The 17,734-nt window shown below is 52.1% G+C and overlaps 1 protein-coding gene across 2 annotated transcripts in view; it reads right to left on the bottom strand.

The window, feature by feature from the left end:
* LOC140403613 (transmembrane protein 273-like) overlaps window positions 1–17,734 on the bottom strand; it is a 92,948-nt gene that overhangs the window by 14,300 nt on the left and 60,914 nt on the right. For both annotated transcript variants that reach the window (XM_072491723.1, XM_072491724.1), the window contains exon 4: window positions 17,197–17,227. In XM_072491723.1, the coding sequence (XP_072347824.1) occupies window positions 17,197–17,227 (31 nt within the window). The remainder of the gene's footprint in view (window positions 1–17,196; window positions 17,228–17,734) is intronic.

Here is a 17,734-nt window from a genome sequence, read left to right as displayed (position 1 = left end):
ATCCAGCCTTCCTATGCTAGCAATAGAGGCAGCATGGTAGCACAGTGGTTAGCACAGTTGCTTCACAGCTCCAGGGTCCCAGGTTCGAGTGCCGGCTTGGGTCACTGTCTGTTCTCCCTGTGTGTGCGTGGGTTTCCTCCGGGTGCTCCGGTTTCCCCCCACAGTCCAAAGGTGTGCGGGTGAGGTGGATTGGCCATGCTAAATTGCTCTTAGTGTCCAAAAAGATTGGGTGGCGTTACTGGGTTACGGGAATAGGATGGAGGTGTGGGCTTAGGTAGGGTGCTCTTTCCAAGGGCTGGTGCAGACTCGATGGGCCGAATGGCCTCCTTCTGCACTGTGGATTCTATAATGCACCACTTGAGCCTCCTCATCTTCTTCTTTACCTCGCTCCCTCAACATATTCCGTTCTGTCACATGTGTTTATCGGGATCCCCTATTTATTGCACCTGTGATATTCGTCTCAACTAGATCCTGTGGTAGTGAGTTCCACATTCTAACCACACTCTTAAGTTTCTCTTGAATTACCTACTGCAAAAGGAAACAAAATAAAGGGCTGGATTGTCCGAGTCCTGGGATGGGAGAGGCGGGAAAATGGCTCCTGGCACATTCCGACTGTCGGGGGACATTCCCAGGAGCAGCTCCATGGAAGTGGCAGAAAGTTATAATTGTTAAGGCACCAATTGGGGAGATTTTATGGCACTCTCCTGCCAGCAGAGTGCCCCCATACCCCCAACACTGCACAAGGCCTGAGACACCAGGGGCGAAATTCTCCGGAAATGGCGCGATGTCCGCCCAAAACGGCGCCAATCAGACGGGCATCGTGCCACCCCAAAGGTGCGAAATGCTCCGCATCTTTGGGGGCCGAGCCCCAACATTGAGGGGCTAGGCCGGTGCCGGAGGAATTTCCGCCCCGCCAGCTGGCGGAAACGGCCTTTGTTGCCCCGCCAGCTTGCGCGGAAATGACATCACCGGGCGGCGCATGCGCGGGAGCGTCAGCGGCCGCTGACAGTTTCCCGCGCATGCGCAGTGGAGGGAGTCTCTTCCGCCTCCGCCATGGTGGAGACCGTGGCGGAGGCGGAAGGGAAAGAGTGCCCCCACGGCACAGGCCCGCCCGTGGATTGGTGGGCCCCGATCGCGGGCCAGGCCACCGTGTGGGCCCCCCCCGGGACCCCGGAGCCCGCTCGCGCCGCCTTGTCCCGCCGGTAAGGTAGGTGATTTAATTTACGCCAGCGGGACAGGCAATCTATCGGCAGGACTTCGGCCCATCCGGGCCGGAGAATCGAGCGGGGGGGGGGGCCCGCCAACCGGCGCGGCGCGATTCCCGCCCCCGCCGAATCTCCGGTGCCGGAGACTTCGGCAACCGGTGGGGGCGGGGTTCACACCAGCCCCCGGCGATTCTCCGACCCGGCGGGGGATCGGAGAATGTCGCCCCAGGCCTCAATGTTGGAGGCGTGAAAAATGGCAATCTCTGGCCAAGCTAGATCCAGCAGAGGGATCGCCCCTCCATCCCAATGGGCTTGCCACCTTCACTCTTGTTGATTTCTCCACTGCTTGGACATGCCAGTGTCGTTGAGCTGCATTTGCGGTCTCTGACCTGCCTCGTCAGCGCCCACATCTCCTGGTGGGGGTGGTGATGTCTGCAGAGCCGCTGGGCACTCTTAACTTTGAAATGAAATGAAAAATGAAAATCGCTTATTGTCACAAGTAGGCTTCAAATGAAGTTACTGTGAAAAGCCCATAGTCGCCACATTCCGGCGCCTGTTCGGGGAGGCTGGTACGGGAATTGAACCGTGCTGCTGGCCTGCCTTGGTCTGCTTTAAAAGCCAGCTCTTTAGCCCAGTGCTAAACCAGCCTGCAGTATCGTGTTCTGGCCTGCAGTACCGTACCTCCCCACCACCCTTGGAGGGCAGCAGATGAAGACGTGGACTTTCTGGAGGTCAGGGCCTGAAAGAGTGATTGGTCTTGCTGACAAAAGGTGGGGGCCCGGGGTGCTGGATTTAATCCCGATGTCAGGGAACTTGTGCAAAAACCTATGTAAAGTGAGCAGGACGGGATAGAGATGGGAGGAACATTAATGAGGGTGTTAATGAGGCTGAGTTAACGGCACTGAGCAGTTGCCTTCAGCCAGTATGACCTGCAGCTTGCTGTTTCTACTGAACAGCAGTTTTGTCCAAGTTCTCTTGAATTTTGGCTTAATGTCCCTCGCCCCACACTATACCGCTCCCTCCTGTCCAATTCCAAACAAACTCTTCTGATCTCCTGGTGTTTGCGCCCTGCCAAACCTGTCCTTCCAGTGAGAAAAGACAACTCAACACAACGGAGTTTGTTTTGACATTTCAGGTGCACTGGGGATAGTCTACATGATGTAAGCTGATCACTGAACAATATTCATAATTTGGCACCAGTTCCTCGACTGCGTTGGCCACTGTGATAACGCCACTGGGGCAGTGATTTCTTTCTGCTTTATTCTGCTGACCTTATTTTTTTTGGGGGGGAAGGTATTTCACCGTTCGTTTGCCAAATTGGGAACGGTGTCGGGGAATCCGTCATGCCTGCCGTCTCTGGCACTTCCAGGCACTGGGCGGGATTCTCCGATCCGGCCGCCGCGTGTTCCTCGGCCGCGCACCATTCGCTGGAGGCGGGATTCTAGCTTCCCGCCGATTGTCAGTGGGACTTCCCATCGTAACCGACCCACGCTGCCACGAAACCCGTTGGCGGGGCTGCGCTGTCTGCGGGAAAACTGGATCGCAATGACCGGAGAACTCCGGCCCCTTCTCCGCCATTGGCGGGGCCCGAAGATCCAACCCCTAGTGTTTGCTTCACAGCAACTGGAGTTTGGTGGTTCTAGGGGAGGACACGTTCACCACGGCGACTGAATAGTGCACGGGGCATTCACTCTCATTTACAAAGCCGAGTGTCATCCAACTCACTGTACACCAATCCCATATCCACGGTTTATGAGGAAGCATTTTCCCTTCCAATTCAGAGCATTGGTCTAGCCACACAAACTTGACGGGCAGCACGGTAGCATATTGGATAGCACAATTGCTTCACAGCTCCAGGGTCCCAGGTTCGATTCCTGGCTTGGGTCACTGTCTGTGCGGAGTCTGCATGTCCTCCCCGTGCGTGCGTGGGTTTCCTCCGGGTGCTCCGGTTTCCTCCCACAGTCCAAAGATGTGCAGGTTAGGTGGATTGGCCATGTTAAATTGTCCTTAGTGTCCAAAATTGCCCTTAGTGTTGGGTGTGGTTACTGGGTTATGGGGATAGGGTGGAGGTATGGGCCTCGTTAGGGTGCTCTTTCCAAGAGCTGGTGCAGACTCGATGGGCCGAATGGCCTCCTTCTGCACTGTAAATTCTATGAAATTCTATGAATTCTATGAAATAGATTTTTATTGATCAGCTCCTGCTATGGCAACATCGCTGTGGCAAACGACGTACGTCTCCATTGAACAGTTTCTCTGAAGCTGCCTGTCTGATTCAAGGAAATTTGTATCTAATTTAGTGAGTGTCTGTCTGAGTTCTGGACTGAGAGCCTAGAAATAGCTGGAGTGCGGCGTTGCAGCTGGAGTATGTTGACAGCAGGGTGACATTAGTGACCCTCAGCCAGTACTGAACACAATCTTTATCCTGCATTCTTAGTTTGAGTTGTGTTCGGCTATTTTGGTTATCAGTAAATAAAATGGAGGGTTTTAATGACTTTGCAGATTAATCTTTTCCTTACCTCTTTTTAAATGATGGCCAATGTGCCTTGTCCCAGAATCCGGCCAGTCTAATTATCTTTTGGTCTGGAACGGTCCATCAAGGTTCCAATAATATCTCTACGCCAGACCACTTGGATTGGCCTTGTATTAAAATGTTAGCAAAATAAATAAAGACTATAATTGGCTGGGGGAAGGCTACACAATATACTGGGAAATCATGGGTCAGAGTTTACTTTGGCTGCGTTTCCAACTTTACTGAAAACATTACATTCAATTCCTGTTCCAGATGGAACTACCACTTCTCCCCGCTGCCTCGATTTGCTTCTTTCTGCCAAGCAATTTTTGCAACTGTGGTAGTATGCATTAGGGGTCATGTGGGACTGTGAAGCCATGATGTCATTGGCTGACAGATCCCGGGTCCTGGTTGGACGTTGACATCTAGCTCCGCCCTGAAGGCGGAGTATAAGTACCTGGAGCCCTCCCCCGCAGGTAGTCTACTACTGAACTGCGGGGGAAACAGTCACGCTTAATAAAGCCTCATCGACTTCACTCTATTCGTCTCTCGGAGTCTTTGTGCGCTACAATTTATTAAGTGTGCCTAAAAAGGACTATGGAGCTCAGGATCATCCCGGAATGCCTGAGGATCAGCCCCCACGCAGTGAATGCGGCAGCAGCTTTCAAGCACTGGCAGACTTGTTTCGAGGCCTGCCTCAGAACGGCCACCGGCCGGGTCTCAGAAGACCAAAAACTACAGGTCCTGCACTCGAGGTTAAGCACGGAGATTTTCTCTTTCATCGAAGACTCAGAGGATTTCCAGACGGCATTCGCAGCACTGAAAAGTCTCTGTGTCCGCCCAGTAAACCAGATCTACGCTCGCTACCAACTCGCAACGAGATGGCAAAGTCCCGGAGAATCGATAGATGAATTCTACGCCGCGCTACTAATTTTGGGATGAGCCTGCAGCTGCCCGACAACAAGTCGCACCGGGGGCGCCCGCTGCTATTTCTGCGGCCAGGCGAAACACCCCCGGCAGCGCTGCCCGGCCCGCGCAGCAATCTGCAAGAGCTGCGGGAAAAAGGGCCATTTCGCGGTTGTGAGCCGGTCCCGCGAGGTCGCCGCTGTCCCGGGAGAACAGGGAGCCCTGCACGCCGCTTACGCTCCCCAACCCCCCCAGCGACCCATGTACGACCCGCAGGCGCAGCCACTCTGGGTCCCGACCACCGCGGTCCCGGGAGAACAGGGAGCCCTGCACGCCGCTTACGCTCCCCAACCCCCCCCCCCCCCCGCGCCCCATGTATGACCCGCCGGCGCTACCACTTTGGGTCCCGACCACCGCTCTCCCCGGAGAAGAGGGAGTTCTGCGCAGCTCTAACGCCCCCCAAACCCCTCCCCCCGCGCCCCACGTATGACCCGCCGGTGCTACCAATTTGGGTCCCGACCACCGCTGTCCCCAGAGATGAGGGAGCCCCGCGCGTTCCTAATGCTCCCCAACCCCCCCCCCAGCGCCCCATGTGCGACCCGCAGATGCCGCCATTTTGGGTCCCGGCCACCACGAGGGGAGGAAGGGCGCCGCCATCTTGGACCACCCCAGACCTGTACGACGCATGGGGCGGCCATTTTGTCCACCCCCGCCGCCATCTTGTGACCCCCCAGCCATGTGCGATGCATGGGGGCAGCCATTTTGTTCATCCCCGACGCCATCTTGGACGGCAACAACGGACCCCAGTGTCGACGGCTCCACGGGGTTCGAAGAAGAGTGGAGAAGACTTTATATTGGGCAATCCGATTGACCATGTCGGATATGCGGGGGAGAGGGTACGCGTCTAGTTGTGTGTACCTGTTGATGGTCTGGCTATAGTCTATGACCATCCTTTGCTTCTCCCCTGTCTTCACTACTACCACCTGTGCTCTCCAGGGACTATTGCCTGCCTGGATTATGCCTTCCTTCAGTAGCCGCTGGACTTCGGACCGAATGAAGGTCCGGTCCTGGGCGCTGTACCGTCTGCTCCTAGTGGCGACGGGACCAAGCTCGGCCCCGGACACTCCAGACGACGATGACAACGGTGCTGATAAACGGGCACGAGACACCATGCTTCGTCGACTCCGGGAGCACGGAGAGCTTTATCCACCCTGACGCAGTAAGACGCTGTTCCTTGACCACCTATCCCAGCGCACAAAAGATTTCCCTAGCTGCAGGATCCCACTCCGTACAGATCAAAGGTTTCTGCATAGTTACCCTAACGGTGCAGGGGAGGGAGTTCAAAAACTACAGGCTCCACGTCCTTCCCCAACTCTGCGCCCCCACATTACTGGGATTAGACTTCCAGTGCAATCTACAGAGCCTTACCTTCAAATTCGGCGGCCTAATACCCCCACTCACTATCTGCGGCCTCGCAACCCTCAAGGTGCAACCCCCGTCCTTGTTTGCGAACCTCACCCCGGATTGCAAACCCGTCGCCACTAGGAGCAGACGGTACAGCGCCCAGGACCGGACCTTCATTCGGTCCGAAGTCCAGCGGCTACTAAAGGAAGGCATAATCCAGGCCAGCAATAGTCCCTGGAGAGCACAGGTGGTAGTAGTGAAGACAGGGGAGAAGCAAAGGATGGTCATAGACTATAGCCAGACCATCAACAGGTACACACAACTAGACGCGTACCCTCTCCCCCGCATATCCGACATGGTCAATCGGATTGCCCAATATAAAGTCTTCTCCACCGTGGACCTCAAGTCCGCCTACCATCAGCTCCCCATCCGCCTAAGTGACCGCAAGTACACAGCCTTCGAGGCAGACGGGCGATTATACCATTTCCTAAGGGTCCCATTTGGCGTCACAAACGGGGTCTCGGTCTTCCAACGAGAGATGGACCGAATGGTTGATCAACACGGGTTGCGGGCCACGTTCCCGTATCCCGACAATGTAACCATCTGCGGCCACAACCAGCAGGACCACGACACCAACCTCCAAAAATTCCTCCAGACCGCTAAAGCCTTGAACCTCACGTACAACGAGGACAAGTGCGTTTTTAGCACCAACCGGCTAGCCATCCTGGGCTACGTAGTGCGCAATGGGATAATAGGCCCCGATCCCGAACGTATGCGCGCCCTCATGGAATTTCCCCTCCCGCACTGCTCAAAAGCCCTGAAACGCTGCCTGGGGTTCTTTTCATACTACGCCCAGTGGGTCCCCCAGTATGCAGACAAGGCCCGCCCTCTAATACAGACCGAGGCTTGCCAGGCCTTCAGCCGCATCAAAGCGGATATCGCAAAGGCCACGATGCGCGCCATCGACGAGTCCCTCCCCTTCCAGGTCGAGAGCGACGCCTCCGACGTAGCTCTAGCGGCCACCCTTAACCAAGCGGGCAGACCCGTGGCCTTTTTCTCCCGAACCCTCCACGCTTCAGAAATCCGCCACTCCTCAGTGGAAAAGGAAGCCCAAGCCATAGTGGAAGCTGTGCGACATTGGAGGCATTACCTGGCCGGCAAGAGATTCACTCTCCTCACCGACCAACGGTCGGTAGCCTTCATGTTTGATAATGCACAGCGGGGAAAAATCAAAAACGACAAGATCTTAAGGTGGAGGATCGAGCTCTCCACCTTAAACTATGAGATCTTGTATCGTCCCGGAAAGCTGAACGAGCTGTCGAATGCCCTATCCCGCGGCACATGTGCCAACGCACAAATTAACCGTCTCCAAACCCTCCACGAGGACCTCTGCCACCCGGGGGTCACTCGGTTCTACCATTTTATAAAGTCCCGCAACCTCCCCTACTCCGTGGAGGAGGTCCGTACAGTCACAAGGAACTGCCACATCTGCGCAGAGTGCAAACCGCATTTTTTCAGGCCGGATGGTGCGCACCTGATTAAGGCTTCCCGCCTTAGTCTGGACTTCAAAGGACCCCTCCCCTCCACCGACCGCAACACATACTTCCTTAATGTGGTGGACGAGTACTCCCGCTTCCCATTCGCCATCCCCTGTTCTGACATGACCGCGGCCACAGTCATTAAAGCCCTGAACACCATATTCACACTGTTCGGTTGCCCCGCATACGTCCACAGCGACAGGGGGTCCTCTTTCATGAGTGACGAGCTGCGCCAGTTCCTGCTCAGCAACGGGATAGCCTCGAGCAGGACGACCAGCTACAACCCCCGGGGGAACGGGCAAGTAGAGAGGGAGAACGGCACGGTCTGGAAGACCGTCCTACTGGCCCTACGGTCCAGGGACCTCCCAGTTTCCCGGTGGCAGGAGGTCCTTCCGGACGCCCTCCACTCCATCCGGTCACTACTGTGTACTAGCACTAATCAAACGCCTCATGAGCGCCTCCTTGTCTTCCCCAGGAAGTCCTCCTCTGGAACGTCGCTGCCGACCTGTCTGGCGGCCCCAGGACCCATCTTGCTCCGAAAGCACGTGCGGGCGCGCAAGTCGGACCCGTTGGTCGAAAGGGTTCACCTCCTTCACGCGAACCCGCAGTACGCCTACGTGGAGTACCCCGATGGCCGACAGGACACGGCCTCTCTGCGAGATCTGGCGCCCGCCGGCAACACACACACCACCCCGACACCAATCACCCAACCCCCCCCCTTCCTGCCACCGCCGCACCCCACGACCGCCCCCTTCCCAGGAGGATCAGTCCTCCTCCCAGGCCCGACCAGGAATAAAGCCCAAGCTGAAACCGTAAGGCTCCCGGAGAAGACAACACCAGAACAAGCACCACCGCCACCGGGGCCGAGGCGATCGACACGGACGACCAGACCGCCCGACCGACTCGTGGCGTCGATCTAACAGTACAATGTGGACTTTAAATGAGAACATTTTGTCTTTTCCTGACGATTGCTGTAAATAGTTGAAACAAAAAAAAAAAACCTTGTACATCCTGTTATATTGAAAGTTTTCCTCCCAGGACCAGCCTTGTAAACCCTTACCACCATGCGAAGCATCACCCCGCCGGGTTCATTTTTAACAAGGGGTGAATGTGGTCGTATGCATTAGGCGTCATGTGGGACTGTGAAGCCATGATGTCATTGGCTGACAGATCCCGGGTCCTGGTTGGACGTTGACCTCTAGCTCCGCCCTGAAGGTGGAGTATAAGTACCTGGAGCCCTCCCCCGCAGGTAGTCTACTACTGAACTGCGGGGGAAACAGTCACGCTTAATAAAGCCTCATCGACTTCACTCTATTCGTCTCTCGGAGTCTTTGTGCGCTACAGCAACATCCCTTAACTCTTAAAGCTCGAGTCTCTTCAATAGTTAGACACCTCTCTCATAGAATCCTAGAACCCCTACAGTGCAGAAGGAGGCCATTTGGCCCATCGGGTCTACACCAACCCCCCCGAAAGAGCACCCTACTTACTAGGCCCAATCCACTGCCCTAACGCTGTAGCTTCATCACCTCATCTCAGCTTTGTACACAAAAGGAGAATTTAGCATGGCCAATCCACCTAACATGCACATCTTTGGACTGTGGGACGAAACCGGAGCACCCGGAGGAAACCCACACAGACACGGGGAGAATGTGCAAACTCCGCACAGACAGCCACCCGAGGAGGGAATTGAACCCTGAGGGTGGCACGGTGGCGTAGTGGTTAGCGCTGCTGCCTCAAGTGCCGAGGACCCGGGTTTGATCACAGCCCCGGGTCACTGTCCATGTGGAGTTTGCACATTCTCCCCGTGTCTGCGTGCGTCTCACCCCCACAACCCAAAAGATGTGTAGGGTGTGTGAAATGACCACGCTAAATTGCCCCTTAATTGGCAACAAATTAATTTGGGTACTTTAAATTTATAAAAATAAAGGAATTGAACCCGGGTCTCTGGTGCTAACCACTGTGCCACCGTGCCAAGGGTTCTTGTGCTTTTTATCGTGCATCGCAATCTTTTGCATCAAACCAATTTCAAATCTGACCGGTAATGTTCCCCTTGTCATAGAAATAAAAAGACAGCGGAAAGTCAACCTTTCAAACTTCTAGCTAAGGAACTAGCTGATAGCTCACTCAGCCATCTCAGACAAGTCAACTCTTTTCTGGCAGAGAGATCCTGAATTTTGCAATTTCCACATCAGCGGGACTGAGTCCAATGTCACCTCTTCTTGTGGAGCTCTGTATTGTCCTGTTAATAACCTACAGGAATCTGTGCGCACTCGTCTCCGATGCCCCAGGCGCGGAACGAGTGTGATAATTGGTGCGCGAAGTACCAGCTTTGGCTTGTACCAAGATGCCAGGAGCTGACATAGTTCTTGTGCTAGGTTCTGCATTGGTATAGGCTGGTGATTATTGCTGACTGTGCCTATCTTCGTTAATGCACAACTTCCAATGTGAACTAATGCTAATTAGTAACCATTGGTGTATACATTGCTACTGCCTTGCTAATACGGGAGCTCTGGATGATGAGGAACCCAGTGGTCACCCTGAGCAATCTAATAAAGGGAATGTTTTTGCTGTTCGCTATTTAAATTGAAGGGGCAAGTGCACTCTATTTACAATTTTCTAAAACTTGTGAACGGTTAAATCTTCCCCCTTTCGTTTCTTCTACGTTGCCATCCTCGAAGGATTGAAATAAACAGTTCAGCAGGGTAAAGTGATAATGGGTTGACAGCTGGCAGAGGGGGCAGCAGAGCTACAAAGTCATATGCCAACCTAGTTGTGGTAGCCAATTAACTGAAGTTGATGACACATAATCCGTTCAAATTTCTTCACTTGGCCTAAGCTTTTGCTACTGTTACGCAAGTAGAGCTCAGCCCTGACTAATCAGTCTCAAAGGTAAGTTACATTGCTCTTCAAACCTGAATTTACCACAGGAGAAGACTGATGACAGGATTAATCACCACAATATAGTCATGAAGAGTGGTCCTTTAAATAGATTAATGCAGTCACTAGCTCGGTATTTAATTTTAACCGAGGTCATACTCTCTGTTGGTCGATTGGTATTTTCTCCTTCACATTCCCCTTCGCATAGTGGGCAGCACGGTAAGCACAGTGGTTAGCACAGTTGCTTCACAGCGCCAGGGACCCGGATTCGATTCCTGGCTTGGGTCACTGTCTGTGCGGAGTCTGCACATTCTCCCCGTGTCTGCGTGGGTTTCCTCCGGGTGCTCCGGTTTCCTACCACAGTCCAAAGATGTGCAGGTTAGGTGGATTGGCCATGCAAATGTGGTCCCTTAGTGACCAAAAAGCTGAGGTGGGGTTACAGGGTTATGGGGATAGGGTATGGAGGTGTTGACCTTGGGTAGGGTGCTCTTTCCAAGAGCCGGTGCAGACCCTATGGGACGAATGGCCTCCTTCTGCAGTGTAAATGTTATGATTTTCAAGTTATTTAACTCTGCCTTTCCTGAAGGCATTGACTCCTTCCCTGGGGTTGTAGTCTGCAGGTGAACGCTATCCAAGTGTGGTTTTAACACATATTAGGTTTGGTGGTGAGCATTGACATTTAAGGGGAGATGATGGAGTAATGTTACTGGACTCTAAGGACGCGATTCAACTAATTGGGAACAAACTCCCATAGGGAGCGCGTTTATCCGCGTGTTTCCCGGTGGTCACAATGCAGGGAACACACGGCTATACAGCGCGACTCACATCGTATCAGGGGCCTCCGAGTTCCAGCCACTGGAACTCCCCACTGAGGTCCCTGATACAATGCGAGAGATCGGGACGCCATTCCGAAATAGCGTCCCAATCTCCGAGACCCCCGAAGCAACCACCAATCCTTTTCCAAACCCGAACACACCATGGGAAGGTCCTCTGACCCCACCCAGCCCCGTTCCCCCAACACCCACGCAGGGCACCCCCGGCCCAATCTCAAGCGTGCAAACAATGCCAGCTTGGCACCCTGGCAGTGCCAACCTGGCACCGTGGCAGTGCGCACGCCAGCTGTCAGTGCCACACGGGCACTGCCAGGATGTCAAGCTGGCACAGCCAAGGTACCCAGATGGCACCAGCAGCACCAGGGCAAGGCTCTGCCCAAAGGGCACTCACCTGGGGGACTCCGATCCTCTGGGAGGCCCCCACGAGTGCCATTCTGTCTGGTCCCCGTTTTGGGGGACCAGTGTTGAACGGCCCTCGCCCGAGGTCTCCGTGGCATAGGGGATGAATCCCAAAGCTGCAGGTACCTCGGGAATCTGCACATTAGAGTGGGACTAGCAGATTGGCCAAAAAGTGATCCCGCCCACAATGAGCGGGATTTACATCGCAACGTCACGCAAGATTGTGTTGGATCTTGTGAGGCATTGCGAACCGGATAGATCCCGGGAGCGGAGTCTTCCGGCTTTTATGGGCTGTGCTGCATCACGGCAAGCTGCATTTTGGGCACAGCATGGCCTTTGGATCAAGCCCATATTCCCGAGGCCTCAGTTAAGGGAACATGGGTTCAAATCCTATATGGCAGCTGGTGGAATTTAAACTCAATATATTAGACCTGGAATTTAAAACTGGTCTCAGTAGTAGTGATCATGAAACTATTGTCAATGGTTATCAAACAATGGCCATCTGGTTTACTAATGTCCTTGAGGGAAGTAAATCTGCCATCCTTACCCAGTCTGGCCTACATGTGACTCTAGACCCACAGCAATGTGGTACACTCTTATCTGACCTCTGAAATGGGCCAACAAGCTACTCAGTTCAAGGACAATGAGGGATACATAGAACCATGCAGAGCAAATAGGAACAGAAGGAGGCCATTCGGCCCTTCGAGCCTGCTCCGCCATTCATTATGATCATGGCTGATCAAGTTTAATACCCTCATTCCACCTCCCCCATATCCCTTGATTCTTTTAGCCCCAAGAGCTGTATCTAATTCCTTCTTGAAATTACATAAAGTTTTAGCCTCAACTCTTTGTTGCGGTAGTGAATTCCACAGATTCACCACTCTCTCTGGGTGAAGAAATTTCTCCTCACCTCAGTCCTAAATGGTTTACCCCTTATCCTCTAACTTTGACCCCTGGTTCCGGACTCCCCCATCATTGGGAATATTTGTTCTGAATCTACCCTCTCTAATACTGTTCAAATTTTATAAATTTCTATGCGATCCCCACCCCCCCCCCACCCTCACTCTTCTCAACTCCAATGAATATAGTCCGAACCAACTTAGTCTCTCCTCATATGACAGTCCCGCCATCCAAGAATCAGTCTGGTAAACCTTCACTGCACTCCCTCCATAGCAAGAACATCCTTCCTCAGATAAGGTCACCAAAACTGCCCACAATACTCCAGGTGTGGCCTCACTAATGCCCGAGACAATTGTAGTAAAACATCCCTATTCCTATACTCAAATCCTCTCGCTATGAAGGCCAACATACCATTTTCCTTCTTTATTGCCAGCTGTACCAGTGCACTTACTTTCAGCAGCTGATGCACGGGGACACCAAGGTCCCACTGTGTATCCACCTCTCTCAATTTACACTCATTCAAATAATAATCTGCCTTCCTATTTTTTCTACCAAAGATATAATCTCACATTTATCCTCATTATGCTGCATCTGCCCACTCACTCAGCCTGTCCAAATCCCATTGAAGCATCTCTGCATCCTCCTCACAGCTCACCCTCCCACCCAACTTTGTATCATCTGCAAATTTGGATATACTACATTTAGTTCCCTCGTCCAAATCATGAATATATAATGTGAGCAGTTGGGGTCCTGGCACAGATCCCTGCGGTACCCCGCTAGTCACTGCCTGCCAATCAGAAAAAGACCCATTTATTCCAACTTTTTGCTTCCCGTCTGCTAACCAGCTTTCGATCCATCTCAAGACACCACCTGCAATCCAATGCGCTTTAACTTTACATATTAATCTGCTCTGTGAGACCTTGTCAAAAGCCTTCTGAAAGTCTCAATAAACCACATTCACCAGGTATCCCTGGTCAACTCTACTAGTTACATCTTGGTCAACATATTCTGGCCTTGTCCACATCCCATGAAAGAATAAATTGACAAGTTATTTGACTGCAAAGGACATCTAATTGTGGGCAAAGTCTTGGAAAGGTTTATAAGAGATAGGATGTATAATCATCTGGAAAGGAATAATTTGATTAGAGATAGTCAACACGGTTTTGTGAAGGATAGGTTGTGCCTCACAAACCTTATTGAGTTCTTTGAGAAGGTGACCAAACAGGTGGATGAGGGAAAGCAGTTGATGTGGTGTATATGGATTTCAGTAAAGCGTTTGATAAAGTTCCCCACTGTAGGCTACTGCAGAAAATATGGAGGCATGGGATTCAGGGTGATTTAGCAGTTTGGATCAGAAATTGGCTAGCTGGAAGAAGACAAAGGGTGGAGGTTGATGGGAAATGTTAAGACTGGAGTCCAGTTACTAGTGGTGTACCTGTTTTGGGACCACTGCTGTTTGTCATTTTTATAAATGACCTGGAGGAGGGCGTAGAAGGATGGGTGAGTAAATTTGCATATGACACTAAAGTCGGTGGAGTTGTGGACAGTGCAGAAGGATGTTACAAGTTACAGAGGGACATAGATAAGCTGCAGCACTGGGCTGAGAGGTGGTAAATGGAGTTTAATGCAGAAAGGTGTGAGGTGATTCATTTTGGAAGGAATAACAGGAAGACAGAGTACTGGGCAAATGGTAAGATTCTTGGTAGTGTGGATGAGCAGAGAGATCTCGGTGTCCATGTACATAGATCCCTGAAAGTTGCCACCCAGGTTGAGAGGTTTGTTAAGAAGGTGTACGGTGTGTTAGCTTTTATTGGTAGAGAGATTGAGTTTCGGAGCCATGAGGTCATGTTGCAGCTGTACAAAACTCTGGTGCGGCCGCATTTGGAGTATTGCGTGTAATTCTGGTCGCCGCATTATAGGAAGGATGTGGAAGCATTGGAAAGGGTGCAGAGGAGATTTACCAGAATGTTGCCTGATATGGAGGGAAGATCTTATGAGGAAAGGCTGAGGGACTTGAGGCTGTTTTCGTTAGAGAGAAGGTTAAGAGGTGACTTAATTGAGGCATACAAGATGATCAGAGGACAGTGAGAGCCTTTTTCCTCGGATGGTGATGTCTAGCATGAGGGGACATATCTTTAAATTGAGGGGAGATAGATATAGGACAGATGTCAGAGGTAGGTTCTTTACTCAGAGAATAGTAAGGGCGTGGAATGCCCTGCCTGCAACAGTAGTGGACTCGCCAACATTAAGGGCATTCAAATGGTCATTGGATAGACATATGGACGATAAGGGAATAGTGTAGATGGGCTTTAGAGTGGTTTCACAGGTCGGCGCAACATCGAGGGCCGAAGGGCCTGTACTGCGCTGTAATGTTCGATGTTCTATGTTCTATGTTCTGTCACGATATTCCTGTGAGAAATCGTTTGGTCCGAATTGATGTTATTTGGATCAATAACGTTCATAGAATCCATAGAATCCCTACAGTGTAGAAGGAGGCCATTCAGCCCATCGAGTCAGCACCGACCCTCCGAAAGAGCACCCTACCTAGACCCACTCCCCCGCCCTAACCCCGTAACCACATCTGAACAGTTTTGGACAATAAGGGACAATTTAACATGACCAATGCACCTAGCCCACGCATCTTTGGACTGTGGCAGGGAACCGGACCGGCACCTGGAGAGACACAGGGAGAACGTGCAGACCCAACAGACAGTCACACAAGGCTAGAATCGAACTTGCGTCTCTGACGCTGTGAGGCAGCAGTGCTAACGTTTATACTTTGATGCAAAAATGTTCCAGAAAACTGCCCATGGCATCGAATCCCACATCTGTGGCGAGATTCTCCGACCCCCCGCCGGGTTGGAGAATCGCCGGGGGCTGGCGTGAATCCCGGCACCGGAGATTTTGGCGGGGGCGGGAATCGCGCCGCACCGGTTGGCGGGCCCCCCCCCGCGCGATTCTCCGGCCCGGATGGGCCGAAGTCCCGCTGCTAGGATGCCTGTCCCGCCGGCGTGGATTAAACCACCTACCTGACCGGCGGGACAAGGCGGCGCGGGGGCGCACCGTGGTCCTGGGGGGGGGGGGGGCGATCTGGCCCCGGGGGTGCCCCCACGGTGGCCTGGCCCGCGATCGGGGCCTACCGATCCGCGGGCGGGCCTGTGCCGTGGGGGCACTCTTTTCCTTCCGCATTCGCCACGGTCTCCACCATGGCAGAGGCGGAAGAGACTCCCTCCACTGCGCATGCGTGGGGATGCTGTGAGCGGCCGCTAACGCTCCCGCGCATGCGCCGCCCGGCAATGTCATTTCCGCGCCAGGTGGCGGGGCACCAAAGGCCTTTTCCGCCAGCTGGCGGGGCGGAAATCAGTCCGGCGTGGGCCTAGCCCCTCAAGGTTAGGGCTCGGCCCCTCAAGATGCGGAGGATTCCGCACCTTTGGGGCGGCGCGATGCCCGACTGATTTGCGTCGTTTTTGGCGCCGGTCGGCGGACATCGCGCCGATACCGGAGAATTTTGCCCCATGCCATTAGACGTTAGTTCATACTGGGGGAATGTTCTGTTTGAACTCACCAAGCACAACATTAGCAGATATGGTGGGAGGGAATGGTTTAGCAAGTGCCCTGAACATTCTTGGAGCTAATCAAACCAGCTTTCCTTCGAGAGTGGATTGCGTGCAATGTCTTAGAAGCTTTAGTTGTCATAAAGATGTAAAACCTGGCTTACTCCATATATCTTCCCCCCAAAACTCTTCTGGGTGTAACCTCTCATCTTTATCTCCCGTGGATCATTTTTAAAAATAAATAAATTTAGAGTACCTAATTAATTTTTTCCAATTAAGGGGCAATTTAATGTGGCCAATCCACTGACCCTGCACATTTTTGGGTTTTGGGGGCGAAACCCATGCAAACACGGGGAGAATGTGCAAACTCCACACGGACAGTGACCCAGAGCCGGGATCGAACCTGGGACCTCGGCGCCGTGAGGCAGCACGGCTAACCCACTGCGCCACCGTGCTGCCCCTCCCGTGGATCATTTTTAATTCATTTACAACATTGCTGGCTGGACTAGCATTTATTGCTCATCTCTTACTGCCCTCCATTTCAGTGGACAGGGCAGATTTCCTTCCCTCAAGGGCATTAGTGAACCAGATGGGGTTTTCTAAACAAATCACCCAGATTTTTATTGAATTTAAATATCACCATCTGCCATGGTAGGACTCAAACCCAGGTCTACAGATCTGGCTTGGGTCTCTGGTCTAGTGACAATGCCACTGTACCACAATCAGCTGTCTGTGTCTAACCTTCTGCCCATCCCTCCCTCCATCTCTCTGATCGCTTTTAAGACGCTCCTTCAAACTCTTTGGCTTTGGTTTGTTTACCTGTTCTGACACTTGGTTAAGAACCTATGTTTCTCCTTACTGCGAGGTGCTGTGAAGCACCTTTGGATGGTTTGCTTATGGCAAGTTAAACTCTAATTGATGCTGAAGTAGAGTTGAAACTGGACATGCAACGGGCGTATTTTACCGAGCCCTACACATTGGTCAGACAAAACTATTCCACTGAATCGTCTAGTTGGCACTCTTGATGTTGCCATGACAATTACTCCATCTGAGAAAAGTTCTACCTCTTACCTTAGTGACTGGCTTTGCCTGGAAGGAGTATCTGAAACACAGACGGTGATAGTTTACTGCAAGGAATAGTCAGTGTTACTTTGCTATTTGAATGAAATGAAATGAAAATCGCTTATTGTCACAAGTAGGCTTCAAATGAAGTTACTGTGAAAAGCCCCCAGTCGCCACATTCCAGCACTTGTTCGGGAATTGAACCGTGCTGCTGGCCTGTCTTGGTCTGTTTTCAAAGCTATCAATTTAGCCCAGTGTGCTAAACCAAATTATAAAGAGTTATGAGTACAAATATTTCACACCTCACATGATAATTCGCCAGAAGAAGTGAAATCTTGTGTAAGTATATTTTTATTGGTGTGGGTAAGTCTTAATGATTGTCAAACAACTTCTTTGGCACTGAAAGTTTACTTTTATCCTTTATAAATGTTGATTCTCTTACTCCATATACCATCAGATTTTAATAATTGTTGGAGATTTTTTTTTTAATTTTGAAAATTAAATGTGGTCTTTAACATAATCCGTTTTCCTAGCACTTTAAGTTTAC

The sequence above is a fragment of the Scyliorhinus torazame genome, chromosome 28 (assembly GCF_047496885.1).
Source record: "Scyliorhinus torazame isolate Kashiwa2021f chromosome 28, sScyTor2.1, whole genome shotgun sequence".
Taxonomy (NCBI): Eukaryota; Metazoa; Chordata; class Chondrichthyes; order Carcharhiniformes; family Scyliorhinidae; genus Scyliorhinus; species Scyliorhinus torazame.
The sequence above is the reverse complement of the archived record's forward strand: the minus strand, read 5'-3'. Positions and strand labels throughout refer to the sequence as shown.